Source organism: Lipophrys pholis, assembly GCF_963383615.2.
Source record: "Lipophrys pholis genome assembly, chromosome: 20".
NCBI classification, from domain to species: domain Eukaryota; kingdom Metazoa; phylum Chordata; class Actinopteri; order Blenniiformes; family Blenniidae; genus Lipophrys; species Lipophrys pholis.
In genome coordinates, this window is record NC_137648.1 from 5110487 (window position 1) to 5132725 (window position 22239).

The following is a 22239-nucleotide window of genomic DNA, read 5'->3' on the forward strand; positions in this document are numbered from 1 at the left end:
GCAGCTGACGAAAGCAATTGTTCATCATGAAGCTGCAGTTATTTGGAACTATGCTACAAGATCAAGCATGACCTCTTTCATTGCTCATGATTAAGTTCATGTACACATAGATGTAGACCAGTTGATTTAAAAAAAAAAAAAAAAAAAAGAAGAAAAACATTGATCATGATGCATTCTCATAATTTGAATCCCAGGACTTATGATATTATGAAGAACAACACACAAAAATATTGCAATAAACACTGTCTGAATTCCAAATTTAAGGAAAAATTTTTTTTCTGATGCAGCTTTATTGAGATTGAATATTGAAAACATATCAAATTAGATTGATGTCTTAGGTTATAAAAGTATACTAGACTGTATTTCTGCTCAGTCTTACTTCCAACCTTTAACGTCTATTTAGCAAAATCAGTGCCCACAGGGTACAAGTGCATTTGGGGGAGGAAAAAAAAGCCCGTTCTTTTTTAGTGCACAAGTGAATAACACTCTTTTTGTGCTGCCACAGAAAAATAGTGGCTGCTTAACACAAAGAGCGAGTGCTGTGCCTTCTTTATGTCAGCAACATCAGGGAGTCTGAAATCATACAGCATCGTCCAACAACAATGTTTATAAAACAGCCTAGGAGCATGCGCTACACGCCATGTGGAATGCAATGTGCAGAATAAGTAAAGTGCACCTCGCTGCTTTCCAATATGCACGCAAGAAAAGATTGTGTGAGTATTCAGAGCAAAAAATAATAAATAATAGGGAGATTCTTTGACTGAGCCACATTCTGCTGGGTCACTAAACCTGGAGGGGTCAGCCAGGTATTAAAAGATTGTTGGCTGGCTCAAGCAGATGCAAATATGCACAGGTATTTAGCGTGGAAATGAGCGTTTTGAGATCTCTTCTTCAGCAAACTGAAACTGTGAGCAAACTGAAATGTGCAGCCCAGGACAAATTACAGAGAACGCTGCAGGGAGTGACTCCTCAATGAGTTCAACATTTGTGTAAGTCGGAGACAAATAAGCATTCCGAGTTCATGCAACCACAGACATCGCACACAATCAAATTTAAATAAAACCCAAGTATAGGAAAAAAAAAACAAACTGAAATGTTTTTCTAAAACCTTACCAACTTTGTGGAAAAGTGCATCTTCTGAATGTTTAAATATCCAGCACCACATGCTGGAAACAAACTGCTCCATCCGAAACCACAATGAAATGAAATTAAAATAAAAATGGCCTCACCTCCCGCGACAGTATTGACCACCTCCTGCAGAATGCTCTGGACTATTTCCTGGGCTTTCTCCTCATAGTTTGGGGTGTCAGCCTCTTCCTCCTCCTCTTCCTCCTCCTCAACCGCCTCTGCACGGTGCTGAGCTGCCGCATCTAAACCACACATGTATAGCTTTAATAAGACAGGTTTTTTTTTGTTTTGTTTTCTGTTCCAAAACATTTGAAGTTACAATGTCATTAAAATGCATTGGTTCAACTTGCTGTTACTCTCATTGAAGGAGTTTTCAAAAGCAAACAAAGTAGTAAATATCTAGCTGTAGACGGCGGAAAAGCTTTTAATAACAATGTCATTTCTTTTTAAAATGAAGTGGTGGTGTGAGGTAAACACTGTGCAGAGCGAGTGTGGGTGTGGATTTAGTGTGTGTGAGGTGATAAGCTCTGCTTTACTTTGATTTTTTAAGGTATTTATTTGCGTTGTTTGGTTTGGTGGTGGAGAAGCTGTCACCTCTGGCCGGTGGGTTGGAGTTAATCCCCCAATAATTGAGCAGACAAGAGGATAAATAGACCCGAGGGATCATGCACACAAGAAGTGATTCAATTTCTTTACTTAAGTCTATCATTTTTGTATATTTGTCAAAATGACTGGTGTGTTGGCATTATAATGCAGTCATGGCCACCTCTTCTTCTCTCCTGTGAATATACTTACGTTGTGCTGCTGCGGTGGCTTGGTCTGCTTCAGTCTGTTCGTTTTCACCCACGCAGAAATCCGACCCGTTTTCTGGGTCGGGGTTCTCGTAGAGGGGCCCCTGCTCGCCCGGCTCCTCCTGCTCCCCGGACACACACCTGCTGCCGGGCTCTGTGGCCGGCGTGGAGGGCGTGGATGGGGTGGATGGGATGGTGATGCTGGGGGTGGGAGGGGTGACGGGCCCATTGGCCTCCTGGGGCAACCCTTTGGCCTGCGGGTGCATGTTAGTGTGCAGCTGCGGGGAGTCTGGCTCGGTGTGCTGGGTGACCGGAGAGTGCTGCCGGTGCCGCTCTCTCTCCTGCTGTTTTGCTTCCTGCAACTGTGACGAGGACATTACACGCACACGCACACACACACACACACACACACACACACAGAGAAACACAGACATGCAAAACAATAGAGAGCAAAGGCATTCAGAGAGAACAGCCACATGCAACACACACAAACAGACACACAGATAGAGATATATTGAGAAGGTGTAAACAGACTCTTCAGCAATCAGAAGCTTTGATGATCCTGTCTACAACCTCCCAGAAAACGGCATAATTCAGGTTTGACTATCCCTTAAAGACTGTAAGTGCATCAGCATACAGCAGATGTGCGTCCTCATGGAGATGTATATGAATATGCACGCACTGAGAAGTAGAGCATGCGTCTGAAAACCAGCAATGAGACAAACGGCTGTGGAATCAATTCATGCCGGCTCGTGTGAACTCGGGTGTATTTCAATCCACTGGTGGCAGGAGGGATTTCTTAGTGGAAGATGGCTGATGTGTCATGGCTGACGTGTGTTAACACTGCCTCTGATCGAAAACGCTGGAAAGTTTTTCTGTGCTTTAGCTTGGCAGGTCAGGGGCCGTAAAAAGTGGGTCAAGAGACATTCGCACATGGTTCTGAAATACTGAGTCAATTCCAACATCGCATCTTCCAGAGAAGGTAATATCTAGTTTGTGGGGTCGAATATTGACGATAATTTGGTGGATGCCGAGGGAAAATAATTATCTGCACTGTTAGACACTTGCTTATGTCACAGCAAACGCCAGCACAAGTTTCAAAGAGGAGAGCAAATAATTACAAGCGGAGCAAATTCTCTCAACCAAGCTAAAGTAACAACAGCCCAAGATGCATTTGTATCCAAGTGCATTTGTAGATTTGCTGAGAATTAAAGGTTACAACAAAAAACAAATTAGAGTTGAAGTGACTGGAATCTAAAAGGCAGAGTAGCTGGAGGGGACAGATGAAACAGTGTGACACATTTACAAAACAGTGGTGATAAATGGCAATTCTAACAACACAAGATATGCTTTGTAAAACACAGCTGTGACTATCACAAAAGGAAATTAGTAAAATGCAAAGAAACTGATGACCAATGGTAATTTCTTTCAGGAAAGTAGTCTCATATCTATTCCTTGGCACGAGATGCAATTATACAGTGTTATATGACATTTTTCCACTAAAAGCCTATTCTGTTTGCGGAAGGCAAAACAAAACCTGCACTTAGCCCTTTTATTAAAGCCTATTTGAAGACCCACACTTCCATCCACTGCTGCTCAATTCTAATTAAATGAGACTGCTGCTCGGGTCACATTTAAATGTAACCAACAAGAACTCAATGATGCAGCCCTCTGAATGAAATGATTAGTATTGAATATGAGTAACGGTAACAGGGCCAGACAAACGCACCTCCACTGGAGGGGACAAGCGAGGCAGCGCAAACAAACTAAGCTCATTATTTAAATGCCACCTCAGTCAGATAGTGAAGGCTGTGGGAGAGAGGGAGGGAGAAAGAGACAGAGACAGAGACAGAGACAGAGACAGAGAGAGAGAGAGAGAGAGAGAGAGAGAGAGAGAGAGAGAGCACCATGCTGAGCTGCAGTCAGGACCACACAGCTACACACAAATACAAAAAGTGGATCTCCCTGTGCGGCAGTGAGAACAAAACAATAGGCCTCTGCCTCATCTCTCTATCTCTACCCTTGACTGCTGCCTTAGATTTCTTTGTCGGTGTCTGACTCGACGCCAGCCTGATTGTTCTGAAATAACTATATTTGGCCTTTGGAGGAACAAAACAAAACTGAGAGCTGTCGGGGATGAGATGAGCGCGGCTGACCTGCGATAAAAACATTCACCACGCCCAGCTGTGATCAGAAACTCAAATGTAAACTGGTGCGGGGAAAGCGAGAGGTGAACAGAAGCCACAGCAAGCACACGGTGGAAGAAGTACACAACATATCTGCTCCTGTGCAAGTGTAGGAGCAAAAGGAAGAGAACGGATGAGTGCATGAATGGATGAGGAACGAGCTCGATGCGCAAACACAGATACACAGAGAAGAGTTTAAAGAGTTCTGATCAGGCATGTCACCGCAGTCCTGCGCGCTTTACCTGGCGGTCACGCTTTCTGGAGGCCAGAGACCAAGATAGCTTGTGATTTGTAAGCTATGTGTCCAAAAGGGAAGGGAGGGAAGCAGGTGAGGAGGAGGGGGAAAAAGTGTCATTCAAAAAGAAAAAGATGACATTAGAGCAAGCTTTTGTATTTGCTGAAGGCAACATCTAAAATGTCCTTCTGGACACAAAGCAAACAATAGAGTTAAAAGTACAGTATGTCAAATCTTTTTTTTTTTGCCAAAAGGAACTTAGAAATAATCTAGATGGGGAAATCTACTAAAGTTAACAAGCTGTTAGTCAGTCTTGTAATACTACCTTGTACCACATGAAGGTGCAGTGAGTCACTTTAATTTAGGCCAGGAAGAGAAAAAGCAGCTCTGTATCGGTGTACTAGAAATCCAACAAGCCCTTAACGCGCTTGCCAGTGACTCACTACTGCCACCCAGTGCACAGGAGTAGCATCACGTAATCTTACATACTGTATCTTTATGTAAATCAGGTGGTTTGAGAAAACCATCAAGCAGTTCCCACTTAAGTCAAAGTCAGTATATCGTAATTGATCTGACTTTATAGCAGAAAATAAAATATTTGCGACAGCATTGTGGCTAATTTTTAACTGAATCCTCAAACACCTGAACAATGTAAATAGTTTCACAGGCAAGACAGACACAGACAAGCGGCCCTCTGTGTCTGTCCACATATCAACAAGGTTGTACATACTGCTTGATTCTCCATGCGGGCAAAGATGACGTTGAGCATCTGTGTGAGCGTGGCCTTGGCGGTGGTCTGGTTAATGAGGTTCTTGCTGGCCAGGTAGATGTTATAACACGTGCGGACGGCTTGCAGCACGGTGCCCTCATGAATCTCTATGTGCTGAGAGGTCACCGCTGTCAACAGGGCCTGCCAGGAAAAGTCAAGGAGGAGGGTGTCAAAAGAGCGAAAGACTGACCTTCTGCACCAAAGGTTACATATTCACTCGCATGTACACAAGCTTTACTTTAGAAACGTTTAAAACATGAGTTTTTGGAGTGAGGAGATGAGACGGGTACTTATGATTACAGAGTGCAAACTCAGTAATTCAAAGTGCGATCATAAATACATAATTTTACGTTGTTTTTATATTTTGTGAGGTGACGTTGAGGGTTCTGAAAGGCGCCTTCAAATATAATTTATTATTACTATTATTATCATCATACTGACATTATTGAAGAAATTGTTTATTTTCCATATTTGTTTAGTTTTTCATATAAAAAACAAAAGTCTCATTAATTCACTTAATGAGACTTTATTTGAATGGTTTGTCCATTCAAAAAGATGTAGGTCAAAAAGAAATGACACCCTATTCGCACTGGATCAGTATTCCCTAGGGACCATTGGTAATTTGTAATAATTGCACAGGATGTCTGTGATTATAATCCCATGTGAAAGGGCTATGTCTATAATTTGTAAAGTAAAGATTCCACTGCAAATTGCCAAACACTGATGTCCTGTGATAATACTAGTGTCTTGTGAATCTGCTTCTTGGTGATTGGTGGTTATTTCAGTTGTTTGTTTGTTTTTTAATCACATGACCGACGCGGGCGGAGGGTGCCCGCTGCCCCGAGGCAACTCCGTCTTTGAACCCCAGCCCGCTTGGCCATCTTCCCCCGCCACGGGTTGGGTGATTCCCATTGGACGCCGGGGTGCTCACTCAGGAGAGGATGGCACGGCGTGGGTCCCACGTCCGGCTCCATGCCAGGGGCCTGCACTTGGAACTCAATCTGTCAACGTGGTTACCATTGGTCCCTGGGGAATACTAATCCCGTGCAAATAGGGCTTAAGATGCATTGTAATCCCTGATTTGGATGCAAATTCCTTCAAACTAAATCTGAAAGTTTCCACTTCCTGAACATCCTGTGGTGATGTACATGTTGTGCCAACGGCCGAATATTAATGGGCCTGATTGTAACTGAAGGCTAATTACTCAACCGAGAATTGACTCAGCATGTGTGTAATGGGCTGATGTTTCAGAGAGCAGCAGCACACCTTAATAATCTGTAGCTGCACGCCCTCATCAGTCTGCGGACCCTGGAAACAAGCGCAGATGGTCTCGATGATCCTGTCAATGAGCTTCTTGCCCGGAGCCGTGCTGTCCGGGGCACTGCCTGTCAGGTGGCCATACGCTATCAGCTTCTGCAAGGCATATACAGACGACAACGCGTGTAAACAAACATTTACAAACAAAACCTTCAGCGCATGGGAGTCTAACCTGGTTGTCTTTACTGTTGGGATGATTTCTGCACAGAAATATACATGTTTTTAAGCAACTTCTTAGCAGGATTTGGCTTAATAGTTTAACAGTTACACTCCTATCCTCTTGCTAATGACAAGCTCCAGGATGCGTACTTTGCAAAAACATACCTCCTACATGGATATGTTATCAGGTACATTCAAAAACTACCAGAAAGTAGAGAAATAGAGACTTGCACAGTAATTACAGTGATCTGCAGGACTTTTGCTAAAAAAGTCCTATCATTTTAAAATAAATTCTATGACAAAGGCGCTTATAATATGTAATAAGCATGCTTGTAAACCATTCAGGGGTCCACAGTTTTACTTGTCCCGACACTGACCTGTAAACAGTCGAGCGAGGTGATGACGATGCGGGGACATTTGGACTGACATGCCAGCTCAAACGGCAAGAAGTACTTGTCGGCTTCAACAAAGTTGGTCTTTGATTTGATTGGCGGTAACGTGCTGGAACCCGATTTGCTGTCCCCACTGGGCGGACTAGAACAATTTAGGAAGGGAACAAAAAAAAGAGATAAGAGACTGTGAGATAAACACTGTGATCATGCGGTCCGGTCTGTCAACTGGAATCAAAAGAAGAGAAGCGAGGTTTAAGAATCATCCCGACGGACTCACACTTCCCTCGACATCCTGGCAGGAAGAAGTGGGTGTGAGCAATGTGTGTTTACAATGCAAGACGTTAAACATGTTAAAGCTGCTAACATCTTGCCACGCATCCTGTTCCTTGGGGGGACGAAATGCAAAGCAACACAATTTTATTACACTGAATTTAACATAGCGGAGTCTGGCAGATTTACATTTTTCACTTGACTTCTCCCCGGGAAGCCAGAGGTTTGTAATTCAGGCTCAGACTCAGCCGTGTGTTCATGCTGACAAAGCATGTCCTGGCCTTGGACTACCTGAAATCAAACGATATAGCCATTTTTTTCCTGAATCTTTTAAGACCGGGGACATAAAATATGGACCATCGCTTTCAGCGGTCATGTCTTTACAGCATGCCTGAGCACTAACCACCACACCCAGACTGCACTTGCGAAGAGGGAGGAATAACAGAGCAAGAGAGGGAGGGAGGGAAGAAGGGAGGGAGACGGATAGCGAAGGAGGGGGCTGCATTGTTTATATCTTGGCAATGAAAAGGGATGACTTCAGCGTTTTTCTGCCTTTAAAGGGACGACCTCACAGAGTGTAGCAGTGCAGGATCACGAGAGAAAAACTGAAGAGGAGAGGAAGGGTAAGGGGAAAGGGGAGAAATAATATGAAGAATGTGTAAAAGAAAATACACGTAACAGGAGAAAACTAGCATGAAGGAACATGAATTAACGAGGGATTCGAGAGATCAAGAGACTGTAGAAGGAAACAGAAGGGAGGAGGCTGGGAGGAGAGGACGCAGCGAAGAAATAGGATCATGAAACAAACTGGACAGATTTTAGGAGTCACAAATTAAAGACAGTTATACAAGGAAAAATGTATGGCTGCATAAATGTTTTCAATTAAAAAAAAGAGAAAAATGTGAATCCTTGGATCATTTTAAAAAGCGTTTTTTTACATTTAAGTGACTCAGCAAAGACTATCCAATCCGTCTGCTCCAGTCCCTATATTACCATGTGTATGTGCAAGGAGCTCGTCTGCTCTGGATTATTTCTGAGCTCCCTCGACAGCGTCACCTCGCCTGCTCCTTCCTTTTAATCAGACCCATGTGACACTTAGTGAACTTAGGAAATGCAGCATTAAAAACTGGGTTATCAAAGTGAGCTTCCACAATAACTAGCAACATAGTTTAGTCAAATCACTGAACATTTTACCTTGTTTATTCCCTTTTTGAAATCCTCCATTCTAAAGTTCATTCACTATCAACTGTCTTTTTTAGCAGCTACACTAGTAACTAATTTCTGTTGTAAAATGAATAAGATAATGATGTCTCCATTAGTTTCTTCGTCTTCTGAAAACTGTTGTGGAGGCGCTTCCAAACCAAACCTTCTTTCTGCTGAAACAAATGCATCATTACTCCTGAACTAACTCAGACTTTCCAACAGCAGAGTGTAACTAACTTCTTTCGCACATTCTTTGTCACGTGTTGCAGATTCAACTGGAGCTTAGCTTTCTAGATGCTGTCCGCAGGTTTGAAGTTTATTTCAGGTGTTTTAATTCATTGAGTTTCTTCTATTGTATATCTATTATTTGAATTGACTATGTTTGCTGTAATGCTTAAGTAGACTCGACACACAAAATAAAAAAAATGCATTAATATAAAAGGCGACACCTAATTCAGCATATGACGGCACTAATCTCCCACAGACGATATAGCATAACATGCAACAATGAATGCAACTGAAAAAGCATTGCAAGCTACAAAAGAGAGCACTTGTGTTCGTAAGAAGAAAAGCTAGAAGTGCTGCATGTATAAAGCCTTTAAAATGAGCTGGAGCTGTGGAGTACCTGAGATGAAACCCAAAGCAGGGGCATTTGTGTGAGCTGGGTGTGGCTGCGGAGAGCCTCCGCATCTATTCTTCTTTGATCTACAAGTCTTAACCTCGAGGGCGAAATTTGGATGAAATTGGTCACTGTTGATGCTCGCCTGGAGCGAGCAGAAAACCAGGGGAGAAAATTATGTGTGCGTGTGTGCGTGTGTGTGTGTGTGTGTGTGTGTGTGTGTGTGTGTGGTGGTGGGAGGTAGAAATATGAGAGGGAAATAGAATCGAGCCGATTGGAGGAAGAAAGGACGGGGGGAAGGGGAGAGGTGCCACTCACGCCACGTTTCATGCCAAAGCCCACGTTACTTGGCAGCCGGTTCAATGAGTGCGTGCGCGCACACACACACACACACACAAGTTCAGCACTGGGCCGGGGTTCATGAAGAAAACCATTAATGAGAATGGCAAAAGGGGCTACTGGGAACCGACCAGGCCGAGAGAAACAAACAAAAACACACTAGAGGGTGTGCATACATATGTGTGTACGTCAAGAAAAACACACACAATGCTCTAAAATCCCCTTCACAGAGCAACACCTACTACAAAAAAACATTAAAATGACCGTCGTTACATTACTGGATTACAGAAGACGGTGGTTGCTTACCTTAACTTTTCTGATTCTTCCTTGATTTCCTCTGAAAGCAGAAAGGAAAGAAAGAGAGGACATGTTAAATTAGTCGAGCAGGTGCCTCAGGGAATGTCAATTCTGCAGTATTTTACTCGTCTAATGACACCATGGGGAGCAAAGCACATATCTGCGGGTGGCAACACAGACAATTCCGCTTATTTATGAAGGCGCTTTTTAGAGAATCTGTGCAGGAAAAAAGAAAAAAAAAAAAACTTCCTGAATGCACAACTGGAGTGTTTCATCAGATCAGACAGTGTTACTCAGAGACTTTTAGGAACCTGATGTAGTTGTGTGCACAGCCACCACTTTTTTTTTTCCCCCCCAAGTCCCGAGGGATTGGGCTTCATGCAGTTACAACAAACGTTACCACACACTTTTTGCAGGCACTCTTACACTCTAACATCAGAAGTATTCGACTTGACGTGTTCATCGTGCGGCTTGCTTTTGTTGCATGAATGCCCCTGTGTCGTCATGGCGATGGGACTTGTTTACATCTCCTGATGCCACGCAGAAAGGAGCCTGGTTAGTGTAATGCCTCGGGGCGGCGGGGCCACCAAAAATATAATCCTGACTGCCTCTGTGTCCGTGAGCCAGGCCAACATTCGTGTTTATTTCACATATCTCCAGGCACGAGAGCGGTATTAGGAACTTGCCGAGTGCTGACACAGACGAGAAGGAATTAAAAAAAATGAGGCAGACATATAAAGGGGGAGGGATGAGAGAGGCAGAGACAGAAATAGAGCTATAGAGTGCAAAAGAGAGGCCAATTGGTACTAGACATTGAAGGGGAACTTTCAATGAGGAAGCTTTTATAAACACAGTGGCAATCTGCAAAGCCCTCCCTGATTAGCACCACCCAGCAATAGTTGGGAAAAACCCCAGTAACGCAATGACAGCTCAATTATTTCACTGCTGGAAGGCTAACAACCATTTCAAAGAAATCTATTTGGCCACAATATTTAGCACATAACACTCCGTGGAATTAAATTAAAGTTGGTTTCAGCCACATTTCACTGCTATACATGATGAAGCGGAGAAGAAGCAAAACAGACATTTCTGTTTCTACAAACTGTCATATGGTTATTCATATAATCGTATAGGTGCAGTCACAACCAGCAAAGAAGATTTCAAATTGGGACAAGAGATTCAAAAAAAGAAATTCTCATTTTCTTCCAAGTAAATCAAAGCTAATGATGAACCATCCGCCTACACTTCACTGTCATATAGCACTTTCCAGTTTTAAAACTGAGAAATTGGAAGTTTAAGGGATGTTTTCTTTCAAAAAAACCAAGCAAACAAAAAGAAGCATTAAATTGTACCAAATCATAGCTGTTAAATTTAGGGGAGGTGAACCTTTACACTGTCGAGGGTGTAAAGTTTACACCCTCGACAGTGTAAAAAGTAAGGTCCAAAATGTTTTTACTTTGATGAAGAATAATTCTAGTTTTATTATGCAACACTCTCAAACACAAACTGATTAAAATGAGCAATGACGTGAAAAATCTGTGTCGGTTATTATTAATTCTCTTGATGATGTGACTCACTGTTTGCCCAGAAAATGTCAAGAATATTAAAGAAAGCCGCCCAACACAAGAATCCCCAGAATCTAAACTGACAGTCACTTGTTCTGACTTGGTAAATCTCTTAGACACAAGATTCAATGAAACAACTGAACAGAAACAAATATGATAATGTTCACATTGGAGGAGGCACAAACATTAAAAAAATCCTCAAAGTCATGCTTCAATTTGCTAAACTTAGAAAAGTTCATCTCCTTGTTGGAAGAAGTGCTCGACCCCATTTGGCCTATAATGGCCAATAACAAGCGTACTCCTCTAAGGATGATCGACTGATCCTGTGTGTGTTTATGAAGCCTCAGATATTACAGGAACAAACCAGAATGAAGAGATGATGGACACAAATGGAGAGAGATATGGAAGCGGATGTGCTGAGTGATACCAGGCACCTCCTATAACCTCACTACAGCTTCTCCTTGTTTGTGTTCTTGGGGATGTCATGGTTTTTTTTTTTTTGTTTGAAGAATATATCGTTTCTTTGTCGTCTCATTTCGGATGCACAACTACTAAATTACTGGGACAAACCCATACAATTGCATATATTATTTACAATCTTGTGAATAAACTCACGTAAGCAGCAATGTACCAAGTCCAGACAAAATCAAAGGTGTAAGAATTTAAAAGAGCCAGAGATCATCAGAAAATTAGAGGTCAACAATATATTTTAATTAAATTGAAGACCACAAATGTTGTCTACAGTATTTTTTGAGGGACTGTGGGACAGAAAAAAAAAACATGAATAAAATCAAATATGTAATTTTAGTAAAGACATTAAATCAATAAACATTTTCTATCAATCATACTGTTGATAAGTTATTCTAGCACAATTTCTGACCATATTTCAATGATTTCAATTAATGTTTGTTGACAAAAAAATCTCCTGTGTATTTGTTCTCTAGAGTGAAGAATCGCTGCAGTCTGACTCTTTTAACACTTCACTTTGGGGCTAGACGGAGCCAGACATCACAGGCGGGAGATGAGCCGATTGTCTGAGCAACTCTGCTCAACCAAAATATAAAAGTTACTGACAAACTTTGGCTTTCTATCCAAAGGATGCGTGAAAACCAGGCTGAACCGCTTTCAATACTAACTTCCCGTAATATGACGGCGGGAGAGGTTTATCAGTTTGATGCAAATGGGCACACAAGTGAAACACAGGGGCAGACAGCGGGCACACCGGCAGACGGCCTGATCGGAGGGATGAGGATTGTCGATTTGACTGAGAAAGTAACTGTCAGATAATTAACTTGGTGCGTCAGGACCGTTGATGAAGAACTGTCACTCCAGGATTTGAACGGGGAAACCATGGCAACAGTGGGCGGCGGTGATGAGGAGGAACAGCTTTTTAACTGCCGGAGACCGCTCACCCCATGAGAACGGCAAACGTGAGCTGCAAATTAAAGCTGAGGAACATCGTGATGGCAGTTTTGAAAAACAGGTGCATGAGTGAGGAAAAGTTTCTAAATTATTTTTAATTTCTCAATTTTACCTGCTGAATTTATTGTTTGCACCTGCTTACGTCGTTGCTTTCATTAAATTATATCTTTATTTCTTGCGAAAGGATCACATGGTGGATTATCTTATATTGAAGGAGTCTCCCAACTTGACCCTCGAGAGCTGCGTTCACATAGCTCACAAAGGGGTGAATAATTTAATGCAAATGTAATGTGCCATTGGGTAAACGGTGCTAAACTGCCATTAAATCAAAACTACATCTGTCCCGCCCCCTCCTGAGATGAAACAAGCTATCCGTCAAACAATTGTGCCGTGCTGCAAATAAAATATCGATTATTTTTAAATTACAATAGAATGTACATATTCCGATCAATAAAAGTTAATGAGGTTGACCACCTAACTACACGACACAGCATGCAAGAATTACTCATATTTATCTATTATTGCACTTCGAGCCACAAAGCGATTACAAGCAATAAATCATACTTCCTGAAAAAAAAAAAAGCCCAGTAGTGCAATACAAAAGATTCTATCACTAAGTAAAGTACAATAATAGAATGAGGGGAGTCGGCTAGTTTAAATAGATAAGCCAGTAAGAAATACAAAGCTCTTCAAACAGCTTGGGTTGATTCACTTTCACTGAAAGTAATTGGTCAAGCTAATCTGAGCTCAGGAAGACTCACCTTTCGTGACTTATTTTCACGACCTAACTTTCACTTTAATTTCACTCTGCAGCACTAGACACGGCCGACCTTAAGGACGCCGGTTTCCGTGCCCTACTTTGTCCCAGGGCTCTGCTGTAATCGAAGCAGAAACATCGGCGGTAGTAGTGGTTCAGTGAAGTGAGAGAAACCACAACCACGCTGCTGTCAAACAGGACAAAAGCGATCCAGATTAAACTGAATGATTTACCACTATAAAATCTAATGAGTCCACGAGAGAAACACACCTTCAACTGAACAAGAAGCAAAAGTTTGAAAACTTGAGAGAAATTAAAAGTAGCACACGAGTTACATCTCCAAAGTTTTTAGCTTTAGTGACCTATGAAGTAATTCAACTCGACTTAGCAAGTACCGGTAATTTCGTCATTTGAGTAACTTCAAAGCTGGTGAAAGCTATTATCTTATCTTTGAGGCATTCCTGTGATTAAAGCTGCATGAAACTCCCATGAAGAAACTCTGAAACCGAAACACTTCTCCCTCTGCCAAGCCCTTCTGGCCCTCAGAAGGCACCTTTTTCACACACAAAATACATGAAAGGAAGCCATTGAGCTCTCCGATGAGTTACAGGCCAGACCAGCTATGGCAGAAAGCTTCTGAGAGCTCAAGCATATGAGAGCAGGCGCTGAGGCCCTGAATTTGTTTTGTCCTCACTGTAATTTCTTTCCCTCTTACTCCGACGTTGACCCAGATCAGCACTAGATGACTGGACGACATTGTTCCAACATAGAGACAAGCTTTTTCAGCTTGCAATGCACTTTTCTTTCATCATCAGAAAATATGTCAATCAACTATATGTAGGAACTTCATTTGTCCTCTTCTGTATTCTTACATAGGACTTTTTTTTTTTTTTTAAGATGGGCTGCCTGTGTCTGGACAGCAGGATCCGCAAAGGCTCGATTAAACCCCCCTACTCCAGCCCAGTCACTCCCAATACTTGAGAGTGAGCCCATATACCCTGAGGTTGTCATCTATTCAAGTGCTGCCCTGAAGCCGTCTCTGCTGCAGAGAAGGTCAGTCAGGAGTTGGCTAATCATTTCCCCACTCCGATCTGGAGTGAATGTCGTCTCCGGGCTACTATAGAGGCAAAGGTGGACAGAGTGGGGGAAGTCTTACAGCTGGCAAGAGTACAAAATACACCTTTGTTAAAGCTCTCAGGTACACTCACACTCTGGCGTGGTACTTTCCTACTACGAGTGTCCCTTCACAAGTTCCACACTAAGAGCCATTAAATCAACAGCTCCCTCATGGGGAACTCCATCACTTCCCGGGTGTTATTTACAAGGTGAGATAAGAGGATCTATGCATAAAATATGAAAAATAATGTTCTCAACTGCAGATCCACGGGAAATTAATGGCAAGACGTGAACACATATATCCCATGTCTCAGTATTGATATTCCAAACAAAAGTGAAAGCGACACCAAGTCTCTGCAACCGATGCACCAGTAAAATGTTGATCTTGTAAAGTTTGTTATTTTAATGGAATCCATACAAAGATTGCACCCTGATCCTTTCACAACCTCGGCTATCATCTAACACACAGTGACACCCACACAAGTTGCTGAGTCAGTGCGAGCAGCCATTACGGCATGATTTATTGATGATACCTATCCCTCTTATGACCATACATATAGAACTGTAGCTCTTTGTGTCTTGTGAGAAAAAAACAAAACAGGAAAGGTTCCGTATGTTAAAAGGCAAATAGGCAAACGTATTTAGGCTGGGTCCCTCAGCACAAAGTCTGATATGTGATACCTCCATGACAAGTCTGTTGGTGAAAAATACATGAGATCATGAGACAATGGCAATGTCCATCGACAAGCTTTTGCACCTTGGTGTGAAGTCAGCTCACGCAAAACAGCCAAATGCCCTTCCAGGGCACAGCCGCAACGCAGCACTCCAGAGCAGTTCGTACTTATGCGAACAATAGAGACTGCTTGCCATGAGTGCAGGTAAATACTACAAAAATCAAACAACATATAATTATTCTGAGACGTAAAGGGATGAAAGCCTCCCAGCTTCAGGTGTCATGGCCTGAGATTTCATGATAAGCACAGCCTGATCCAGAGGGAAAGACGGCGGCTTCACGCTCAATCGCTGAACTTGACGGTGCGCGGAGACAGGTCCCTGGCATGCTTTATGTAATATGTGTTTCAAAAGGGGCTTATCCGTCATCCCCTTCAATCACACGTACACTGAGCAGAAGCAAAAGCCGATCACGGCTTAGATATCAGCTGCACAATAGTGTCGTCAGCCTCTTCGGATGCAAATATGCAGCTGCAATAGATAAGGCTGATGAGTCAGCCAGGGAAGTATTAGGAAACCAGAGCTAAAGGTTAGAAGCAGGATCGTAGTCGGGTCAACAGCTCAAAACACCCATACAGGCCGGAAAATAGAAATGTAGGAATCTACAAAAGCATTTTGTCTGCCTCCTCACTAGTCAGCACCAGAAATACAAGTCGGTCAAACCAATTAGTGTTTTTATAATGTACAAAGCTGCCTTGTATCCTACAGCTGTCCCACCACTAGTCAGGGCTACTAAACCGCACTTCCTTTCCCGGTAGCAGTGTTAATGGAATAAATTGAGCCTGAATACAAAGTGCTACATTTGGCCTATTTTGAGTGTTTTCCTTTTATAAACTCCTGGAATAGTCTTAATAATAATTAAAATATTTGTTCGATCGATGACATTGTTGAAAGGTGTTGTGAAATTGTTATTGTATTCGCCAAATAAGTCAGTTCTCTGTATGATAACTTGACTGATTTGTGAATGTAAGTTTGCACCCAGATGGCTACAATCAGATAGTTTAGCTGGATACAGTGAGGACAGATCAGGGCACAACAGTGTAATGCAGCTGGTATTATTATTTACTGTTGCAATAGCAAATGCCTAACACTGATCTAAACCCAGACCACGTTCCCTATTAGTGGGTGAAAAATCCAATGCTTGGTGAATTCTGCTTCACAATGACAGGAAGAACCGTCATCGAAGGATCAAACAGTGACATGGCTCTGAACGCTTGGCCGCCACAAGCCTGTTATCTCTGTGCTAACTTTTCTGACACCTCCTGCTTAAAACCCCCAAAAATGTGAAGTATTGTGGAGCCTTGCTTTCACAGTCTGAATCCATTCAAAGCTGTCAGGTGCCTATAAGGCACTATTACACACAGAGGAACTACATTTGGATGTAGAGTTTCTGATGTACTGGTCTGATGTTTTCCCATGCGAGATTGCTGATTGACAAAGAAATTAGTTACCAGGATGATACCGAGCTTAGACTGAATGAACAAATCCTGTGTTTATTCAAAGTACGAATTTCTGGATTTGGATAAACAAAGTTGATGGTTATTAAACTTTAACCATATAAATCCACCATGTCCGAAGCGAAGACTCCACCGTATGTGGTAACAGGGTTCAACCATGCATGGTGATGCGTTCTGTAAAATACAACACCCATTAACATGTGCGAGCTGCTTTCATCATGCATCACATCAGGGGCAAGCAGCTTCTAGACGTGGCACCAGAAAACGAGCTGCTCTCCGTCGCCCACTGCAGCCGAGAGCTGTGTGCAGATGAACTTGAATCTCCTCCTTCCCTTTTGCACCGCCACTCCTGAGTGCCGTGACAAAGCATTCCTCAGCTGGCAGCGCAGCGCCGTGCCCTGCTGGGAGTGTCTGCCAGCCGCGGGGGCGACATTTTGCCGGGACCATTACCACTGCAATCACAGGTCCCGAGCCCTCCTTTGGGTGTGTTTGGGTTCATGTAATGTGTGTTGTGCAACAACCCATTAAGCAAAAGCATCCGTTACTTCTGCTGTGAGTGTGTAATGAGGAGGGTTGAAAGATCTGTCTAGAAAATAACAGATGTCATTTTAAGTACTGTCAGAATGTAAACCCAATGTTGATAGGCTTAAAAGGTTTAAGAGTGGGCTGTGGGGGAATGGAGCCGTCGCTCCCGAGAGGGTCCATCCCTTTCATTGTCAGCGAGGGATAATAGGCTGCAGAAGGAGCTGCCAAATAATGTGACACACGCACAAAATTAGGTCTGATCTTTACTTGAATAAACTTAGAAACATGCATACACTGAAACTGTACAGGCGCATCACAGAAAACCTGAATATTTTTGAAAAGTCATTAATCCATAAGGAACTAACTAAAATGTTTGTTGCAGTTTTAACTTTTCAATTGTGATAAAATTGGGCTTTTGGTTAAAAGACCAGAAAATGGCTGAGCTTATTAAATATTCTGTTTTGACTATATATATATATATAGTCAAAACAGAATATTTAATTTTAAACATAGCTTTTCATTCTTCATAATATTAGCTTAGAATTCATTAAAAAAATAAAAATATATATATATATTTATTTTTATTTTTTTAATGAATTCTAAGCTAATATTATGAAGAATGAAAAGCTATGTTTAAAATAATATTTTCAACTGAATTTTATGTTTTTGGCTTTATTGACATAATCCATTTTAATGTTATTTCTATTGTAGCATGCACTTCTAATTTCATGGCACAGTGTCCATCATTGTTCCCTGTGTGGGAGGGGATGGGCATTGTTGTATTACTCTTATTGCATGAATCACTTGTGGAGGATTCTGTTTGCATGGAAAATGCTCTAAAGTCTTGTTGATTTGATTCAAAATGTTCTTTCACGTAATGACATATGCGCCATCATTTGGTGCACATCAATAACAAATCAAAACTCTTCATTTCAGTGAGATCTGCTATACAGCATAACTTTATGAGGAAAATTGTCGCCTGCAACATTGCGCCAATTACTAATGCTACCACAATGTGTATAAAGAGAGAAATGTGGGGCTGTTGTGGAAAAAGGTTAGGAGATGATTTCTAATTCCCTACCGGCCACAGCAAATCCAGATTTTACAACGAAGCTTCTGCTAAATGCTACAGCAATTAGGGCAAAGCGAGCACTCATTCAACCCCGGGGGTCTGACGCATGCTGTCAATGTGGACACGTCAAGAGACGGTTCACAGTTTTTGAATTGTAAAAACTCCTCTGTTTAATTACAGTGAAGAAAATTATATAGGTATGCCAGTTCAGAGTTGCCCGCAGGAATGTGTACAGCAGATTAAAAAAAACAAACATGCAATGACATTTCAGAGCAGCAGCATTCACCTGGGCAACTATTTTTGCTGACTAAATCTGGATCAACATTAATTCAATAAGTGGACAGTCTATCAAAGTGGTGTGCGCACACAAAGTCACAAGCAAACATAGTCACTGTACACATGTTTTATAATCATGTACAGACAAAACCCCCTCCAAAAAAAACATGTAATCACACATCTAACATGTCATCAATTAAGACACCGCAGAGCCTGCACACGGCTGCTACACTGGCGGGAGGGAGAGAGATAAACAGACGACTCTAGAGACGCTCTGCAATACGTCACAGGACCAGCAGCAAGAAAACAGCTCGCTGGGAGGGGACGGCGGGTTCACATGCAGATCGATGAGAGGAAAGGGGTAAAGAGCAGTGAGGCCGTCTGCAGAAGAAATAAGGCGTATGCATGCGTACTCTGTTAGCACAAACATCTTTGTGCAATACAAGCCCCTGTGCTCATATCAAAAAGTATGTTTGGTCTCAGTAGAGCATATTAGATATACAGAAGCGGAGGCAAAGAATTTTAATGCACCAAAATCAATTTCTGACCTGTGGCTGGATAAATAATCTTCAAAATTATAACAAAAGACAGTTTTGTTTGGTTTCATTTGCATCTAAAATTCTCTCTGCGCACACACACACACACACACACACACACACACACACACTTCAGGTTAAAGGCCATTCTCTGACTCAGTTTCCATCACCTGTGAGATGAACCGGAGACTCAAAAAGGGCAACCTGCCTCCCGCAGCACCATTTCCATTTCAAAGAGTTCAGCGTCTATCTGCATTTGGCACGGATCCTGTGGTTGGCAGCGACCACACCATGCACCGATATCAGCTAATATTCAGCTCAGTGCCAGGCTGCTCCTAATTTAAAACAATGGCGGTGCCGGCGACTGCGCCTCCAGATAAGAACCACAGACGGAGCCGGGTGCTCACACAGGTGAGGAGAAATATAATGTGGCACAAAAGCAGTAAAAAAAAAAAAAAAAAAAAAAAAAAAAAAAAAAGTGAAGAGACACAAAAATGAGCCTTGGGGCTGAAAGAGATATAAATTGTGGCTTTACGATGGTTCGAGGTGTAAAACTCTAGTTTTATCTCCATCCAGAGTCCAACGGTGACCCCATTATCCAGGCTGTGAACATGATTACATCTCAGGTGTATTGATTAATCAAACAACAGCATTTTTTTTAATGATAACATAAAGTCAGCAAACTCAACTAACTGGAAGCGCACAAAACCACCAGGATTGTCGGATCTGAGAATTAAGCAGTGTGTAGGTGTCCGCCTCCACACAAACAGATAAACATGGGGCAGCGGCGACCACCGATGAGAGCCTGAGAAAAATCAGACCCCTGACATATCTATTGTCCCCGATGAAAGGAAAGGTTGCACAGCAGTAATTAAATTGGAGGTGGGGGGTGAAGGACGCACTGCCAGGGGTTGTCCGGGCTACCTAATCGCGTGTGCACTCGTGTGTGTGTGTGCGCATGTCTGTGTGTGCGCTCCATGTCTTGTATTGTGTGTGTGTGTCCGGCCAACCCCCTTGCTCACACTTGCATAAGCCCTCGTCTAATCACTAGTCTCACTCCCATGGCTGAATCAAGCCTCTCTATTTCTAGCCATAAAAAGTCACAAAGCGCCCTGCCTCCACAAGGCCTTGATTACTCAGCTGTTGGCTTTGTGGCTCAAATGAATTCATCTTTAATAATTCCACTGAACACATGATTTGGCGCTTTTCTGCTCGAACGTTATAAATTGCACTTTTTGTCCAGTGAAATTAGGTTATTATTGTGCAGGGCTGTGCTGCAAATTCTGGAGATAAACAGCGAGTCAGTGGATGATAAATACGATATCAACTCATTTAACCTTTGTTCACTCCTCTAATCATACCTGACTTTCTCGGCCGGTCTGAGCATGCTCAGCAGCGAGCTACAAAGGAGTAATAACTTCGCTCTAGTGCTCCGCGTGAGACCTTGTTACCTGCTCTCTTCACATTTTGACCCTGTAAAGCTGAAACCCTTCAGATTTGCCGACATTTGAGAGTCAACCCAAAAAGACATTCAGCTTGCTACCAAATCAAGCGCTGCATAGTCCTGCACAGCGTTTTAATACACAGACATCTTTTTTTCAGCTTTTTATCAAAACTGCACCGTTTTGTTGGTGACGGTTGTTGTCTTTGTGAAGAGCCAACATCAACACTGTCAGCTCCAATCCTCGGTTGTCCCCTTGGTTACACCATTTTCTTCAACAGGTAATGTTACTAGAAAACTATTCAACACGGTCGTAAGCAGCTTCATTTGTCAAAAACAAGAAAAACTAGGTTTTACCACAGGGTAAATAAACATATAGTGTAACATTTGTTTTATTTTTTTTCATGACGGAAAATGTAGTTAGGAGTGCACAAAAACAGCTTTTCCCTCCGAATCAAAGACGAGACATTTCTGACATGTGTTCACTTAAATAAATCTGCAAACACAAATCAGGCCATCTTAAAAAGCTTGGCAAGATTTATGTAGTGTCGAACAATCAGCCAATGTTTTGTGTACAGCAGACTCCAGCTACATACTTTTTCATACATGAAAACCTTCACGGAACCAAAGCATCTTTCTGATAATTCACAAACTAAAAACAGGATGGGCTGTAAAGAGCAGCAGCTCCTGGCGATGTGGGAAGCCGGTTAGGGTTCGAACCCATAACATTGTGACTCTTGAATGCTTCACCTTGAAATGTCATTCTGGTTAAACTGTTCTGAGCTTCTCTCAAAAGCAATTCGTAAGCCAAGTTAGCACTCATTCACTAACAACATCTCCAAATGAGAAATTATTGTGGGATCAAGTTCATGCTGAGAAAAGCAGCAACAGTAATGTAATCACTGCAGTCAACATGGCAGTGGTTGTGTCGAAGGTTAAGAAATGTACTCGATCTCTGCACAAATGAGCTATTTTATACAAGCTTTACTTGTGCTCATCGACATGAATAACACAAATTCCAATTGCCAATTCAGTGAAACAGACTTCCGTGTGTTACTGTAAAGCATTATAGTTACTGTTACAAGAGACATAATTCTTGTTAGACGTGCAAAAACCAAACAAACGTAACACAGAAAATCTGCCAAAAACTAAAATTGGAACCATGTGAGCTTTATCTCTCTTAGTTTGTTATTGTCTTCCAAATGCTGTAAAATGGTTAAAGGGGAATTTCAACCCTCATAACTATCCCAGTTCCTCGCTTCATGAGTGCACCATAGGTTAAAGGGTAAAACTCTCTAATGAATTGTAATCTAATGACTAAAAAGAGGTAAAAACCAAAGCAACGAGACAGTCGTTTGAAGTAGAGTTGGTCCTCTTTTGACTTTCGGAGAAGCCAGTTGAGGTAGTTGGTGAACTTGGTTGTTTTGTGTTGAAGGAGGCACAGCCCACAGGACTACGACCTCCCATGTTGGGTCAGACTCTTTGAGTTGGCTGGGCGAGTCGTCCAAACCTCAGGGATGAGCAGAAAGTTGTGAGGTAAAAGCCTGGCTGTCGTTCTCTGCTTTCCCTTTCACTGCTGTGATCCTATTTGGCCAAAGCAATTAGGAAGACGGGTGGAAAGATGGATAGTTATCA

At 42.3% G+C, this 22239-nt stretch overlaps 1 protein-coding gene across 3 annotated transcripts in view; it reads right to left on the minus strand.

Moving 5' to 3' along the window:
- The window catches only part of arfgef1 (ADP-ribosylation factor guanine nucleotide-exchange factor 1 (brefeldin A-inhibited)), a 59315-nt gene that overhangs the window by 27747 nt on the left and 9329 nt on the right, over positions 1 to 22239 (minus strand). For 2 of the 3 annotated variants that reach the window (XM_080489442.1, XM_080489441.1), the window contains exons 2-8: positions 9715 to 9745; positions 6963 to 7119; positions 6376 to 6522; positions 5071 to 5250; positions 4348 to 4401; positions 1924 to 2281; positions 1230 to 1370 (exon numbers count right to left, since the gene is read on the minus strand). In XM_080489442.1, the coding sequence (XP_080345568.1) occupies positions 1230 to 1370; positions 1924 to 2281; positions 4348 to 4401; positions 5071 to 5250; positions 6376 to 6522; positions 6963 to 7119; positions 9715 to 9745 (1068 nt within the window). The remainder of the gene's footprint in view (positions 1 to 1229; positions 1371 to 1923; positions 2282 to 4347; positions 4402 to 5070; positions 5251 to 6375; positions 6523 to 6962; positions 7120 to 9714; positions 9746 to 22239) is intronic. The other variant, XM_080489443.1, reaches the window with a different exon arrangement.